The 13836-nt window shown below is 39.5% G+C and overlaps 1 protein-coding gene across 1 annotated transcript in view; it reads left to right on the top strand.

Moving 5' to 3' along the window:
• Nucleotides 1-2517: 2517 nt before the first annotated feature.
• The window catches only part of TMEM242 (transmembrane protein 242), a gene marked incomplete at both ends in the record, with an annotated part of 47118 nt that continues 35799 nt past the window's right edge, over nucleotides 2518-13836 (top strand). Inside the window, 2 exons of the mRNA XM_079716359.1 lie at nucleotides 2518-2605; nucleotides 3127-3227. Coding sequence (XP_079572485.1) covers nucleotides 2518-2605; nucleotides 3127-3227 — 189 coding nt within the window. The remainder of the gene's footprint in view (nucleotides 2606-3126; nucleotides 3228-13836) is intronic.

Below are 13836 nucleotides of genomic sequence, written 5' to 3'. Positions count from 1 at the left end.
GATTTTATTTCAGTCCCGCTCATTGGCCTGTTCATGTGGATTTTAAAGGTGTAAACTGTGAGTAAGACGGAGAGAAGACGGTCTCCAAGTGGAACCTGCATCATCAACGTCACTCGGGAACTTGTGAGACATGCATATTCTCAAAACCCACCCTAGCCCTACCGAATCAAAAACTCTGGGATTGGAGACCAGCAATCTGTGGTCAACAAGCCCTTCCAGATGAATCCAATTACCAAGCTCAAGCTTGAGGACCCCTCGGGGGCGGGTAAGGACTTGATGCAGCTGCTTTTAAATACTGGCTCTGCTACTTCACAGCTGTGTGCATTGAGCAAGTTAGTTGCTCAGAGTTTATGGTGTTGACTGAAAACGCATAACCTAAAAGCTTTATTTGAAGACCTTACTTAGCACTATAGCCTGGGAATCAGCCTCTCAGATGGCTCTGAGGATCTGTTCCAAAGAGGTGAGGGAGGAGCCAGGATATTTAGGAGTTTTTGCTAAAAAAACAAACAAAAATGTAGTCGAGCATCCAAAGATTACTGCTAATCACAAAAACCAGACATCTCAAGTTAATGATTTTAGTGCTTTTCTAAGTATGGGAAGATGCAAGGGTCTGGGCTCATTGAATTTATTCCTTTGAGATGCACCTTAACTAACTAGGGCCAGTATCCTATTTTTCTGCAGCCTGGATTGCCCTCAGGGAGCGCCATGTGGGTGGCTGCAGTGCCTGAGGGCTTGATGGAGGGCAACATTCATTGTTTACTGGGATGGCAGGCAACAGTTTTTTTGTTGTTTTTGTTTTGTTTTGTTTTTGGTCCACAATGGAGAAGACTAAATGAGATAATTTATTTGAAGCACTTAGGGTAATGCCAGACACACAGAAAACACTCAATAAATGTTAGCTGCTATGGTCACCATTGTGTATAGAGGGAAGGTTAAGTCTCGGGACCTTCAACAAATTAGCATGGCATTTGCCAGCTTAAAGGGCTCTTTCAGATTCTGACACTGTGCTTCCAAAGAATCCATAGTTAAATAAATTCTTTGTGATTTCTCCCACACAGAAATTTGAACAGAGCAGTAGTGCTCAACCTGGCTCATTATCAGAAGCTCAATGGAGCTTTTAAACTGCCCTGCCTGGACCTTCAGAGCCGTCAATTCCAGTGGTAGGCCCTGGGCATCTATAATTTTTTTAAAATCTCTATAGGCAATGGTGCAAAACAGCTACTGGAATCGAAGGGGATAATAACTAGAGAGCTAAGGTGCACTAAGTGTTTGTGTCAGGCACTGTGCTAACTCCTTTACCTACACTGCTTCATTTAATTCTTACGGCAATACTATGAGGTGGGTTCTATCCGTTTCTGTATTTTGCAGGTGAGGAAACTGAGGTAAGTGAGCCTAATAACCTAATCAAGTTCACATGGCTGAGAAGTGGTTTAGGACCAGAGCCCAGTTTTGGGCTATTAATTGCATTTTAACTGATGCATTCATTTACCCTTTCATCCAACATTTATTTATTATACATGACCAGGTAACACCCTGAGAGCCGGGACATATAAAAATGAATAAAGCTCTCCATCCCCATCTCAAGAAGTTCATGGCTTTTGCTGTTGTCGTTCAGACTGAACAAGAATGACAGATTGCCTCATTTTAAAAGATGATGTCATGCGTCTGTCTTTGAGAGGCTGAAAAGATTTTGTATGACTACCAGCCTCCTCCTCTCAATGGCCACTTACTGAATCCACCACCTTTTGCAAATTAGCCTCCCAGTCTGTGAAGACCGGGTCCGTCTGCTGGCCGCTGGCGCTGAGCGGCTCTGGGGCGGCCTTGAAGCTCCGTGTTAGCAACTCCTTAGGGGGCTCCTCTGCTGTCCCGGCTGGGGTTGTGCCAATCCCGTCAGCTCAGCATGCTAGCCATCCAATCCCTTCGGTTGGACAATCAGTGAAACCGTGGGGTGGAAGCGCATCACCACACAGCTGATAGGCTGGCAGTCTTCCAGGGATAAAGCCTGTCGCTTACACCTAAAGCGACAACTGTTACGAAATTTCCCAGCAAAGTACAGAGAAAAGGCTGAGGCCTACTTTTTAGAATCGTGAAATGTTAACGCCGGCCAAATCCCCAGACATAGTGTACGGCTCACCGGGAAACTGAGCTGCGGGGCCTCTAACCAGGCTGGGACTGGGCTCCTGGCGCAATCTGCGACCCCTCACTGCCCCCTAGAGTCAAAGCAGAGCAGTGTTTCAAATAGACACAATATTAAAGTGCAGCGATCATCACCTTGGAGCAGGCAAATGATCCTCCCTGGTTGACAGCCTTGGAAAACACCGCCCCCGGGGTGCAGCCACAGCAGCTTCCCCGCCCGCGCGCGGGGGAGGAGAGAAGTTTTGGGGGGCAAAGGTCGTTCTCCGGACCGGTATTTAGGTTGCACAGATGGAGGGGGCAGCGGAACCTTTCTCCTCCGCCTAACTCTCGCTTCCACCCGGTCCCAGTTGGCGCCGGACGCAGTAGTGGAGGCTTATAAGCATGGAGTCAGAGGACGCTGGGACTGCAGAGTCGTCTTCTCGGCTGGGGGCTTCGGCGTCCACTAATGACCGGCTTTTCCTGGTTAAAGGTGTGGTGTGGTGAGGTGCGGGTGTCTGGGTAACCTCACCCGGGGCCCTAGCCTGCGCTGGAGCTGGCATTCCCACTCACACCCCGCCCAGGGAGACCTTCGCTTGGGTGCCCTGAGTTTAGTCCGTGGGCTGGTCCCGCGAGCTGTTCTGTATGTGCTGCATTTCCCCCTTTCCCTCTGCAGTTTCTCTCGTGTCCTCCCTTTTCTAACTCCCACTATCTCTTTTTTCTCCCCTGGAGAAACTTCACGCAGTTGTCCCCGGGAAGAGGGGAAGGGACCCTGCGCCTATTTTCTACCTTAGCATGGCCTCAGGAACTAGAGGTCGTGTGGTCACGCAGGTTTCCCAGGTGCTGTCATTTACCTTTGCCAAGAGCTGCTTAGCCATCGTTTCTCGAAATTCAAAAGTGATTTTTAAATAGTATCTGAAACTTACTTGTGTCCATCTTTTTAACGTAAGGTTTTTTTGTTTTTGTTCTTTCCTCTCCCCACCCTCCATGCCCTACCCCCAAAACTCTTGACAGGTGGAATTTTCCTTGGTACTGTTGCTGCAGCGGGAATGCTGGCTGGATTTGTTACAACACTATCATTGGCTAAAAAGAAAAGTCCTGAATGGTTCAATAAGGTTTGTGACACCGAAATCCATTCATAGCGTTATTGTTGTTTACAAATCAGTGGCAGCTGTTTTGACTAGGAAAAGTAAAGAAAGTGTTGATGGTCTTTCACATTACTTTAAGAAGTAAGCCAATGTGCACCTCATAGATTCAGGAAGTGTACAAATTGATCAACTGTCTGTATTTTCGTTTAAAAAGAAGTACTTAATTATGCGCTTTTTAAACTTTTAGCAGAACAAGACTTTGAAAGCTCATCCAGTACATTTCCTATTCACAATATGACATTAAATCTAAATCTAGGTAAATCATTCTCAGTTGTAAGAGGCCCCAATACTATATGTACCACTAAAAAAGAAAAAAAAAAGCCAATTAAATTCTTGAGACAACACTGCAAGAGGCGTTTCTCAGAGATGTTAAAATGATGAAATACAGTTCCTTTTAGTATAGGTGAAAAACATAGGTCAGCTCCTTGAACCCAAAAACCATGCATGCTTGTGCAATGCAGCAGCCCCACTCCCTAGAAAATTGCCTGGCACATAGTAGGTGCTCAGTAAATTTTGGTTGAATGACTGTAACCTACGGAAGGCAGAAAATCCTTATTCCATGAGCAAAATTGAGCAGTCATGCTGTCATGGACAGGTGTACTTCATTTTCCCAATTGAGAAATTTTCTTCCCCTTGTGGTGGTTCTTCTGTATTGTTCTGTTTCTGCCCTACCCGCTTCATAAGGCTTATTTATCCATTAATTAATTGCTTCAACAAAGGTTTATTTTGGATCTTTTATGTGCAGGCACTGTGCTAGCTAGGTGCAAGAGATACAAAAATGAACAAAACATAGGTACCCCTCAAAAAGCTAAGTCTGGTGTGGGAGACAGATGGTAAACAAATAATCACACAAATAACAATGTAATTACAATTTGATATTTGCTTTGAAATACAGTGTTATGTGAAAAGTCATAAACCAATTGAATTCCTTTTTGACTTGTATTTATCTTTAATAATCTAATAATCATATTTAAGCCTTAAGAATGGCAAGAGACCACATTTAAAGTGCATTTGGATTCCCCTCTGAATACTCAGAGTTCCTGTGGAGTTTCCCAAATCACTGTTATGAGCTCATGGTCAGTTTCCCCCTATGTCACAGAATATTTTCAGCGCAGAAATATATATTTTGTGAAAGAAATAAGTGAAACCTGACTGGTAGTGGTGCTTTAATAGTGGAGTTTTGGTTGATTTCTAAATCCAAGTTAACATGATAACCTTTGGGTCACAGATCTTTTTTGAGAATCTGTTGAAAGCTAGCGATTCTCTCTCAGGAAAAAAAAAAAAGCACATTTACATGTTCACAACTTTGCATTCTATTTTGTGGTTCTGAGATTTGATATCACACATGGCCTTTATAGTCTAACATGGTGGTTTTCAAGCTGTGGTCCACAGAACCCTGGGGATCCTTGAGACCCTTTGGGGGTCTGTAAAGTCAGTTATTTTCATAATACTGCTAAGATACCTGCACTAATGATACAGAAACAACAGAGGGTAAAACTGCTGGTGCCTTGCTGTAGTCGAGGCAGTGGCCCCAAACTATACTAGCAGGCATTGTTTTCTTCCTTCCTGTGCACCCGAGGTTAAAGCCATCATTGCATAAGAGTATCCTTGATGAAGAAGTAAAATTATTTATTTTTAATATCTTGACCCTTGAACTTAACCTCTTTAATATTCTGTGTGAAGAAATGAGAAGTACACATAAAGCGCTTCTGCTTTATACCAAAGTAATATGTTTTTCTCAAGAAAAAGCAGTTGTGTGAGATCCACACTGAACTAGCCACTTCTTTTCATGGCATATTATTTTCACTTGTAAGAGCAACAGACAAATTGTAGTTATTCAGAAGTGAGTATTTGGTAGACATTTTCTTGAAAATGAACACAATGAACCTGTCTCTTCAAGCAAGCAATTGTTAGTATTTGTTGCCAGTGATAAAATTCCAGTTTTTAGGTAAAAATTAGATTTTAGAAAACTTGTGTCTGCCATTGTGGGCTTGCCAGCTGCTCAAACACTTAAAAGTCTTTTTTTTTTTAAGATTTACTTTATTTATTTATTTATTTAATTTATTTTTGGCTGCTGTTGGGTCTTAGTTGTGGCACATGGGATCTTCATTGCGTCACATGGGCTCTTCATTGTGGTGCACAGGCTTCTCTCTAGTTGTGGTGTGCAGGCTCCAGGGTGCATGGGCTCTGTAGTTGTGGCATGTGGGTTCTGTAGTTGTGGCGTGTGGGTTCCTGAGTGCGTAGGCTCTGTAGTTGTGGCACGCGGGCTCTCTAGTTGAGGCGCATGAGCCCAGTAGTTATGGCACGTGGGCTTAGTTGCCCCACGACATGTGGGATCTTAGTTCCCTGACCAGGGATTGAACCCACATCACATGCATTATAAGGTGGGTTCTTTACCACGGGACCACCAGGGAAGTCCGTAAAAGGCTTTTCTAATGAGATTGGTAGGGATATGAATGATGTAATTTTTTGGTATTTAATAAATAAATGATGTCAACAGTTGAAAGATAACTGTTATCTTGGCAGATCATTATTTTCTGAATGATCATGATGCCTGGATACAAGTTCCATTCAAAAATGCTGATTAGACTAATGGATTTTAATGTAATAAAGTACAAAAATTCATTGATACGATTTTATATTCCATATTGCAGATAATTTTTAAGAAACTATTTGTTGAGTTTGGGTATAGTATCAAAGAAGGAAGGCTATTAAAATACTCCTTCCTTTTCCAGCCACATATCTGTATGAGGAGAGATTTTATTCATATACTTCAACCAATAAACATTGCAACAGATTGAATATAGACACATATATGAAAATTCAGCTGTCTTTATTAAACCAGACATTTAAAAGATTAACAAAAATGTAAAACATTGCCTATTTTTGCATAAATGTTTTGTTTTGTAAGATGGTTATTTTAATTCACATAATCAGAAATCTTTGGGATTGAAGTATAGATGGATCCTGAGACCAGGAAGTTTGAGAACCCCTGTTTTGGAGGTTAAATATCCTTCAAATAACAGTTATTTCAAGACCCATTTAGGTAATGAACAGACCATAAGGGTGAGTCATCATCTTTCTGATATAGCTACAACTTATGAGAAATTATAAAAATAAATCTTTAAAAAATATATATTGTTTATGTTACAACAACACGGCTATTTCTGTGATGTAAAGAATATAGCAAAATGTATCAGGTAAGAATGCTCTGTAGGGGAAATAGCTAGATTGAGCATTCTTTTTAAATATCAGTTTGATTTATGTCAAATTCAGCCCAGGATTAAACTGAAAAAAAAAAAAAAACTAAACTAAAAACATGCACCTTATTCTTAGGTAAGCAGTTAACTTTCTGAAAAACTGAACAATTCATTCTTGATAGGTCCTGCACCTGTGAATAATAGATTAATTCTTGTTAAAATAGATAGAAGATAAGGGGCACCCATGTCTTTAAGCATAAGAGGTATTATAAACACAAAATAATGGAAAATAATTTTTTGTTTTATCTTGGATATTAAATATCATAACTGCATTGTGATTTGTTAAATTCAAACTTCCATATGCACATGGCTTCATTTTAATTTAAATGAAAAAAATAAACAATGTGGTAGTGAAGAAAAAGGTAGCTTTCATTTGTATATATGTGACTAGCATATGTGGTTATATCTAAAGATCTTTTAAAGCAACATTATTTTTTGGCAAGTCAGTCTTTCCCTGCAACCAGTCAGTGTTCATTTTGAAAATTCTGAGCAGGCTATATGAAGGTCATGTGATGTATAACTCCAGCGGATAAAGCTTGTGACTAGACTTTTAAAAACTTAATAATAAGGGCAGATCCATTTTTTTAACATCATTTCCACTAAAATTCATTTTTGGAAGTATGTAGGCAGTAACTGATAATAACTCACTTCCTTTCACAATCAATTTCTGAGACTGATATACAAATACAGCATGTAGCTTTTTTTTTTAAATCTGAAAGTTTGGCAAACCTAAGATTTTATTTGGAGTATTGCTGTGTTATTAAGGGTTATTTTTATACATACTTACCTTTTTTACTTAGCAAAACAAATGTGCATTTGTGTAGACTTTTAAAAATTTATGTATATCTGTAATACATATATAATTTCTTTTCTTCTTAGGGAAATAAGAGATTTTTAATTTAAGTTTCTAAAATAAAATTTAAGCCAAAGCACTAAACTGACCCTGGTGTAATAATATTTGGTTAATGATACTGCTTCTGGATGAAAATGCAAGCCAATTAGAAATTAGTGCATTTGTGTGAGATCTGTTGCTGAAATTATAGCGACATGAGAAGAAGGAATAAGATTAGAGAGTAGTATATTGTTTTCATCATAGAAAATGGCTAAAGAAAAATCCCTTGAAAATCTGGTCAGGACCAGGATATATCTACAAAAAGTATGTCATTAGATAAGATCTGCTAGGTCTAGGCATGGGGATACAGATAAAGTGTTTCTGTGCACTATGAATAACATTCACAATCACAAATGCATGCATTAAAAAACCTTTATTAAGAAATGGGTTGAGCAATATAAAGAAAATTATTTTTAAAAAAAGACCTGAGTAAATGGAAATATATTTCCTGATGAAAGACAGGATGTTATAAATTTGCTGTCTCTTGCCAGTTAGCTAATGCTTGATGTCATTCTAATGAAAATGCTAATGAATGGAAGTTGGAGAACTTGACAAAACGTTTCAGGGTTTTTTCTGGAAGAATTAATAGATAAAAATGGTAAAGAAATGTTTGATAAAAAGTAATGAGTATGGGCTTCCCTGGTGACGCAGCGGTTGAGAGTCCGCCTGCCGATGCAGGGGACACGGGTTCGTGCCCCGGTCCGGGAAGATCCCACATGCCGCGGAGCGGCTGGGCCCGTGAGCCATGGCCGCTGAGCCTGCGCGTCCGGAGCCTGTGCTCCGCAACGGGAGAGGCCACAACAGTGAGAGGCCCGCGTACCGCAAAAAAAAAAAAAAAAAAGTTAGGGGTAAAAGTTAAAAAAAATACAGCTAGAAGGAAAGAGAAATGACTGTGACTTGAATGAGGGAAGGTTTTTTTTTTTTGTTCACTTTGTGTCTCTGTGTTACATTTTGGTAATTCCCTCAGTATTTCAAGCTTTTCTTTATTTGTTACAGTGATCTATGATCAATGATCTTGGATGTGACTATGATAAAAAGATTACTGACTTGCCGAAGGCACCAATGATGGTTAGCTTTTTTTTGTAGCAATAAGGTGTTTTTTTAAATTGTCATGTACGTTGTTTATTTATTTTAATCTCTTCATGTCTTCTATTACTTAAATAGGGTTTTTTAATTAGTTATCTATTTCATATGTATTAGTATATATACATGTCAGTCCCAATCTCCCAGTTCATCCCACTACAGCCCCTCCTCGCTTTCCCCTCTTGGCGTCCATACGTTTGTTCTCTACATCTGTGTTTCTGTTTCTGCCTTGCAGACTGGTTCATCTGTACCATTTTTCTAGGTGCCACATATATACCTTAATATATGATATTTGTTTTTCTCTTTCTGACTTACTTCACTCTGTATGACAGTCTCTAGGTCCATCAGCATCTCTGCAAATGACCCAATTTCGTTGCTTTCTATGGCTGAGTAATATTCCATTGTATATATGTACCACATCTTCTTTATCCATTTGTCTGTCAGTGGGCATTTAGGTTGCTTCCATGACCTGGCTGTTGTAAATAGAGCTGCAGTGAACATTGGGGTGCATGTGTCTTTTTGATTTATGGTTTTCTCTGGGTATATGCCCAGTAGTGGGATTGCTAGGTCATATGGTAGTTCTATTTTTAGTTTTTTAAGGAACCTCCATACTGTTCTCCACAGTGGCTGTAGCAATTCACATTCCCACCAACAGTGCAAGAGGGTTCCCTTTTCTCCACACCCTCTCCAGCATTTGTTGCTTGTAAATGTTCTGATGATGCCCATTCTGACTGGTGTGAGGTGATACCTCATTGTAGTTTTGATTTGCATTTCTCTAATAATTAGTGATGTTGAGCAGCTTTTCATGTGCTTCTTGGCCATCTGTATGTCTTCTTTGGAGAAATATCTATTTAGGTCTTCTGCCCATTTTTTGATTGGGTTGTTTGTTTTTTTAATATTGAGCTGCATGAGCTGTTTATATATTTTGGAGTTTAATCCTTTGTCCGTTGATTTGTTTGCAAATATTTTCTCCCATTCTGAGGGTTGTCTTTTCGTCTTGTTTGTGGTTTCCTTTGCTGTGCAAAAGCTTTTAAGTTTCATTAGGTCCCACTTGTTTATTTTTGTTTTTATTTCCATCACTCTAGGAGGTGGGTCAAAAAGGATCTTGCTGTGATTTATGTCAAAGAGTGTTCTTCCTATGTTTTCCTCTAAGAGTTTTATAGTGTCTGGTCTTACATTTAGGTCTTTAATCCATTTTGAGTTGATTTTTGTGTATGGTGTTGGGGAGTGTTCTAATTTCATTCTTTACATGTAGCTGTCCAGTTTTCCCAGCACCACTTATTGAAGAGACTGTCCTTTCTCCATTGTATATCCTTGCCTCCTTTGTCATAGATTAGTTGGCGATAGGTGCATGGGTTTATCTCTGGGCTTTCTACCCTGTTCCATTGATCTGTATTTCTGTTTTTGTGCCAGTACCATATTGTCTTGATTACTGTAGTTTTGTAGTATAGTGTGAAGTCAGGGAGTCTGATTTCTCCAGCTCTGTTTTTTTTCCCTCAAGATTGCTTTGGCTATTCAGGGTCTTTTGTGTCTCCATACAAATTTTAAGATTTTTTGTTCTAGTTCTGTAAAAAAAAATGCCTTTGGTAATTTGATAGGGATTGCATTGAATCTGTAGATTGCTTTGGGTAATATAGTCATTTTCACAGTATTGATTCTTCCAATCCAAGAACATGGTATATCTCTCCATCTGTTTGTGTCATCTTTGATTTCTTTCATCAGTGTCTTAATACATTTCTGAGTACAGGTCTTTTACCTTCTTAGGTAGGTTTATTCCTAGGTATTTTATTCCTTTTGTTGCAGTGGTATATGGAATTGTTTCCTTAATTTCTCTTTCTGATCTTTCGTTGTTAGTATATACGAATGCAAGAGATTTCTGTGCATTAATTTTATATCCTGCCACTTTACCAAATTCATTGATTAGCTCTAGTAGTTTTCTGGTGGCATCTTTAGGATTCTCTATGTATAGTATCATGTCATGTGCAAAGAGTGACAGTTTTACTTCTTCTCCAATTTGCATTCCTTTTATTTCTTTTTCTTCTCTGGTTGCCATGGCTAGGACTTCCAGAACTATGTTGAATAATAGTGGTGAGAGTGGACATCCTTGTCTTGTTCCTGATCTTAGAGGAAGTACTTTCAGTTTTTCACCATTGAGGATGATGTTTGCTGTGGGCTTGTCGTATATGGCCTTCATTATGTTGAGGTAGGTTCCCTCTGTGCCCACTTTCTGGAGAGTTTTTATAATAAATGGGTGTTGAATTTTGTCAGAAGCTTTTTCTGTATCTGTTGAGATGATCATATGGTTTTTCTTCTTCAGTTTGTTAATACAGTGTATCACATTGATTGATTTGCGTATATTGAAGAATCCTTGTATCCCTGGGATAAACCCCACTTGATCATGGTGTATGATCCTTTTAATGTGCTGTTGGATTCGGTTTGCTAGTATTTTGTTGAGGATTTTTTTTTTTTTTTTTGCGGTACGCGGGCCTCTCACTGTTGTGGCCTCTCCCGCTGCGGAGCACAGGCTCCGGACGCGCAGGCTCAGCGGCCATGGCTCACGGGCCCAGCTGCTCCGCGGCATGTGGGATCTTCCCAGACCGGGGCACGAACCCGTGTCCCCTGCATCAGCAGGCGGACTCTCAACCACTGTGCCACCAGGGAAGCCCTTGTTGAGGATTTTTACATCTATATTCATCAGTGTTATTGGTCCGTAATTTTCTTTTTTGTAGTATCTTTGTCTGGTTTTGGTATCAGGGTGTGGCCTTGTAGAATGAGTTTAGGAGTGTTCCTTCCTCTGCAATTTTTTGGAAGAGTTTGAGAAGGATGGGTGTTAGCTCTTGTCTAAATGTTTGATAGAATTCACCTGTGAAGCTGTCTTGTCCTGAACTTTTGTTTGCTGGAAGATTTTTTTTTTTTTTTTTTTTTTTTTTTTTTTTTTTTTGCGGTACGCGGGCCTCTCACTGTTGTGGCCTCTCCCGCTGCGGAGCACAGACTCCGGACGCGCAGGCTCAGCGGCCATGGCTCACGGGCCCAGCTGCTCCGCGGCATGTGGGATCCTCCCGGACCGGGGCACGAACCTGTGTCCCCTGCATCGGCAGGCGGACTCTCAACCACTGCGCCACCAGGGAAGCCCGCTGGAAGATTTTTAATCACAGTTTCAATTTCATTACTTGTGATTGGTCTGTTTATATTTTCTATTTCCTCCTGGTTCAGTCTTGGAAGGTTACCTCTTTCTAAGAATTTGTCCATTTCTTCCAGGTTGTCCATTTTATTGGCATAGAGTTGCTTGTAGTAGTCTCTTAGGATGCTTTGTATTTCTGCAGTGTCCGTTGTAACTTCTCCTTTTTCATTTCTAATTTTATTGAATTGAGTCCTCTCCCTCTTTCCTTTGATGAGTCTGACTAAAGGTTTATCAATTTTATCTTCTAAAGAACCTGCTTTTAGTTTTATTGACCTTTGCTATTGTTTTCTTTCTATTTCATTTATTTCTGCTCTGATCTTTATGATTTCTTTCCTTCTACTAACTTTGGGTTTTGTTTGTTCTTCTTTCTCTCGTTCCTTTAGGTGTAAGGTTAGATTGTTTATTTGAGATGTTTCTTGTTTCTTGAGGTAGGCTTGTATTGCTATAAACTTCCCTTTTAGAACTGCTTTTGCTGCATCCAATAGGCTTTGGATTGTTGTGTTTTCGTCGTCATTTGTCTCTAGGAATTTTTTGATTTCCTCTTTGATTTCTTCAATGATCTCTTGGCTGTTTAGTAATGTGTTCTTTAGCCTCCATGTGTTTGTGTTTTTTACATTTTTTCCCTGTAATTGATTTCTAATCTCATAGCGTTGTGCTCTGAAAAGATGCTTGATATGATTTCAGTATTCTTAAATTTACTGAGGCTTGATTTGTAACCCAGGATGTGATCTGTCCTGGGGAATGTTCTGTGTGCACTTGAGAAGAAAGTGTAACCTGCTGTTTTCGGATGGAATGTCCTATAAATATCAATTAAATCTATCTGGTCTACTGTGTGATTTATAGCTTGTGTTTCCTTAGTAATTTTCTGTCTGGATGATCTGTCCATTGGTGTAAGTGAGGTGTTAAAGTCCCCCAGTATTATTGTGTTACTGTCGATTTCCTCTTTTATAGCTGTTAGCAGTTGCCTTATGTATTGAGGTGCTCCTATGTTGGGTGTGTATATATTTATAGTTGTTATATTTTCTTCCTGGATTGATCCCTTGATCATTATGTAGTGTCTTTCCTTGTCTCTTGTAACATTCTTTATTTTAAAGTCTATTTTATCTACTATGAGTATTGATACTCCAGCTTTCTTTTGATTTCCATTTGCATGGAATATCTTTTTCCATCCCTTCACTTTCAGTCTGTATGTGTCCCTAGGTCTAAAGTGGGTCTCTTGTAGACAGCATATATATGGGTCTTGTTTTTGTATCCATTCAGCAAGCCTTTGTCTTTTGGTTGGAGCATTTAATCCATTCACGTTTAAGGTAATTATCGATATGTATGTTCCTATGACCATTTTCTTAATTGTTTTGAGTTTGTTTTTGTAGGTCCTTTTCTTCTCTTGTGTTTCCCACTTAGAGAAGTTCCTTTAGTATTTGTTGTAGAGCTGGTTTGGTGGTGCCGAATTCTCTTAGCTTTTGCTTGTCTGTAAAGCTTTTGATACCTCTGTTGAATCTGAATGAGATCCTTGCTGGGTAGAGTAATCTTGGTTGTAGGTTCTTCCCTTTCATCACTTTAAATATATCGTGCCACTCCCTTCTGGCTTGTGGAGTTTCTGCTGAGAAATCAGCTGTTAACGTTATGGGAGTTCCCTTGTATCTTATTTGTCGTTTTTTCCTTGTTGCTTTAAATAATTTTTCTTTTTGCCTTTAATTTTTGTCAATTTGATTACTGTGTCTTGGCATGTTTCTCCTTGGGTTTATCCTGCCTGGGACTCTCTGTGCTTCCTAGACGGGGTGGCTATTTCCTCTCCCATGTTAGGGAAGTTTTCAACTATAATCTCTTCAAATATTTTCTCAGGTCCTTTCTCTCTTCTCCTTCTGGGACCCCTATAATGTGAATGTTCTTGCGTTTAGTGTTCTCCCAGAGGTCTCTTAGGCTGTCTTCATTTCTTTTCATTCTTTTTTCTTCTGTTCCATGGCAGTGATTTCCACCATTCTGTCTTCCAGGTCACTTACCCGTTTTGCCTCGGTTATTCTGCTATTGATTCCTTCTAGTGTACTTTTCCTTTTAGTTATTGTATTGTTCATCTCTGTTTGTTCTTTAATTCTTTTAGGTCTTTGTTAAATATTTCTTGCACCTTCTTGATCTTTGCCTCCATTCTTTTTCTGAAGTCCT

Source organism: Hyperoodon ampullatus (genome assembly GCF_949752795.1).
Source record: "Hyperoodon ampullatus genome assembly, chromosome: 12".
In the NCBI taxonomy this organism is placed as follows: domain Eukaryota; kingdom Metazoa; phylum Chordata; class Mammalia; order Artiodactyla; family Ziphiidae; genus Hyperoodon; species Hyperoodon ampullatus.
Note: the sequence above shows the minus strand (reverse complement) of the source record. Positions and strands in the feature narration are given on the sequence as shown.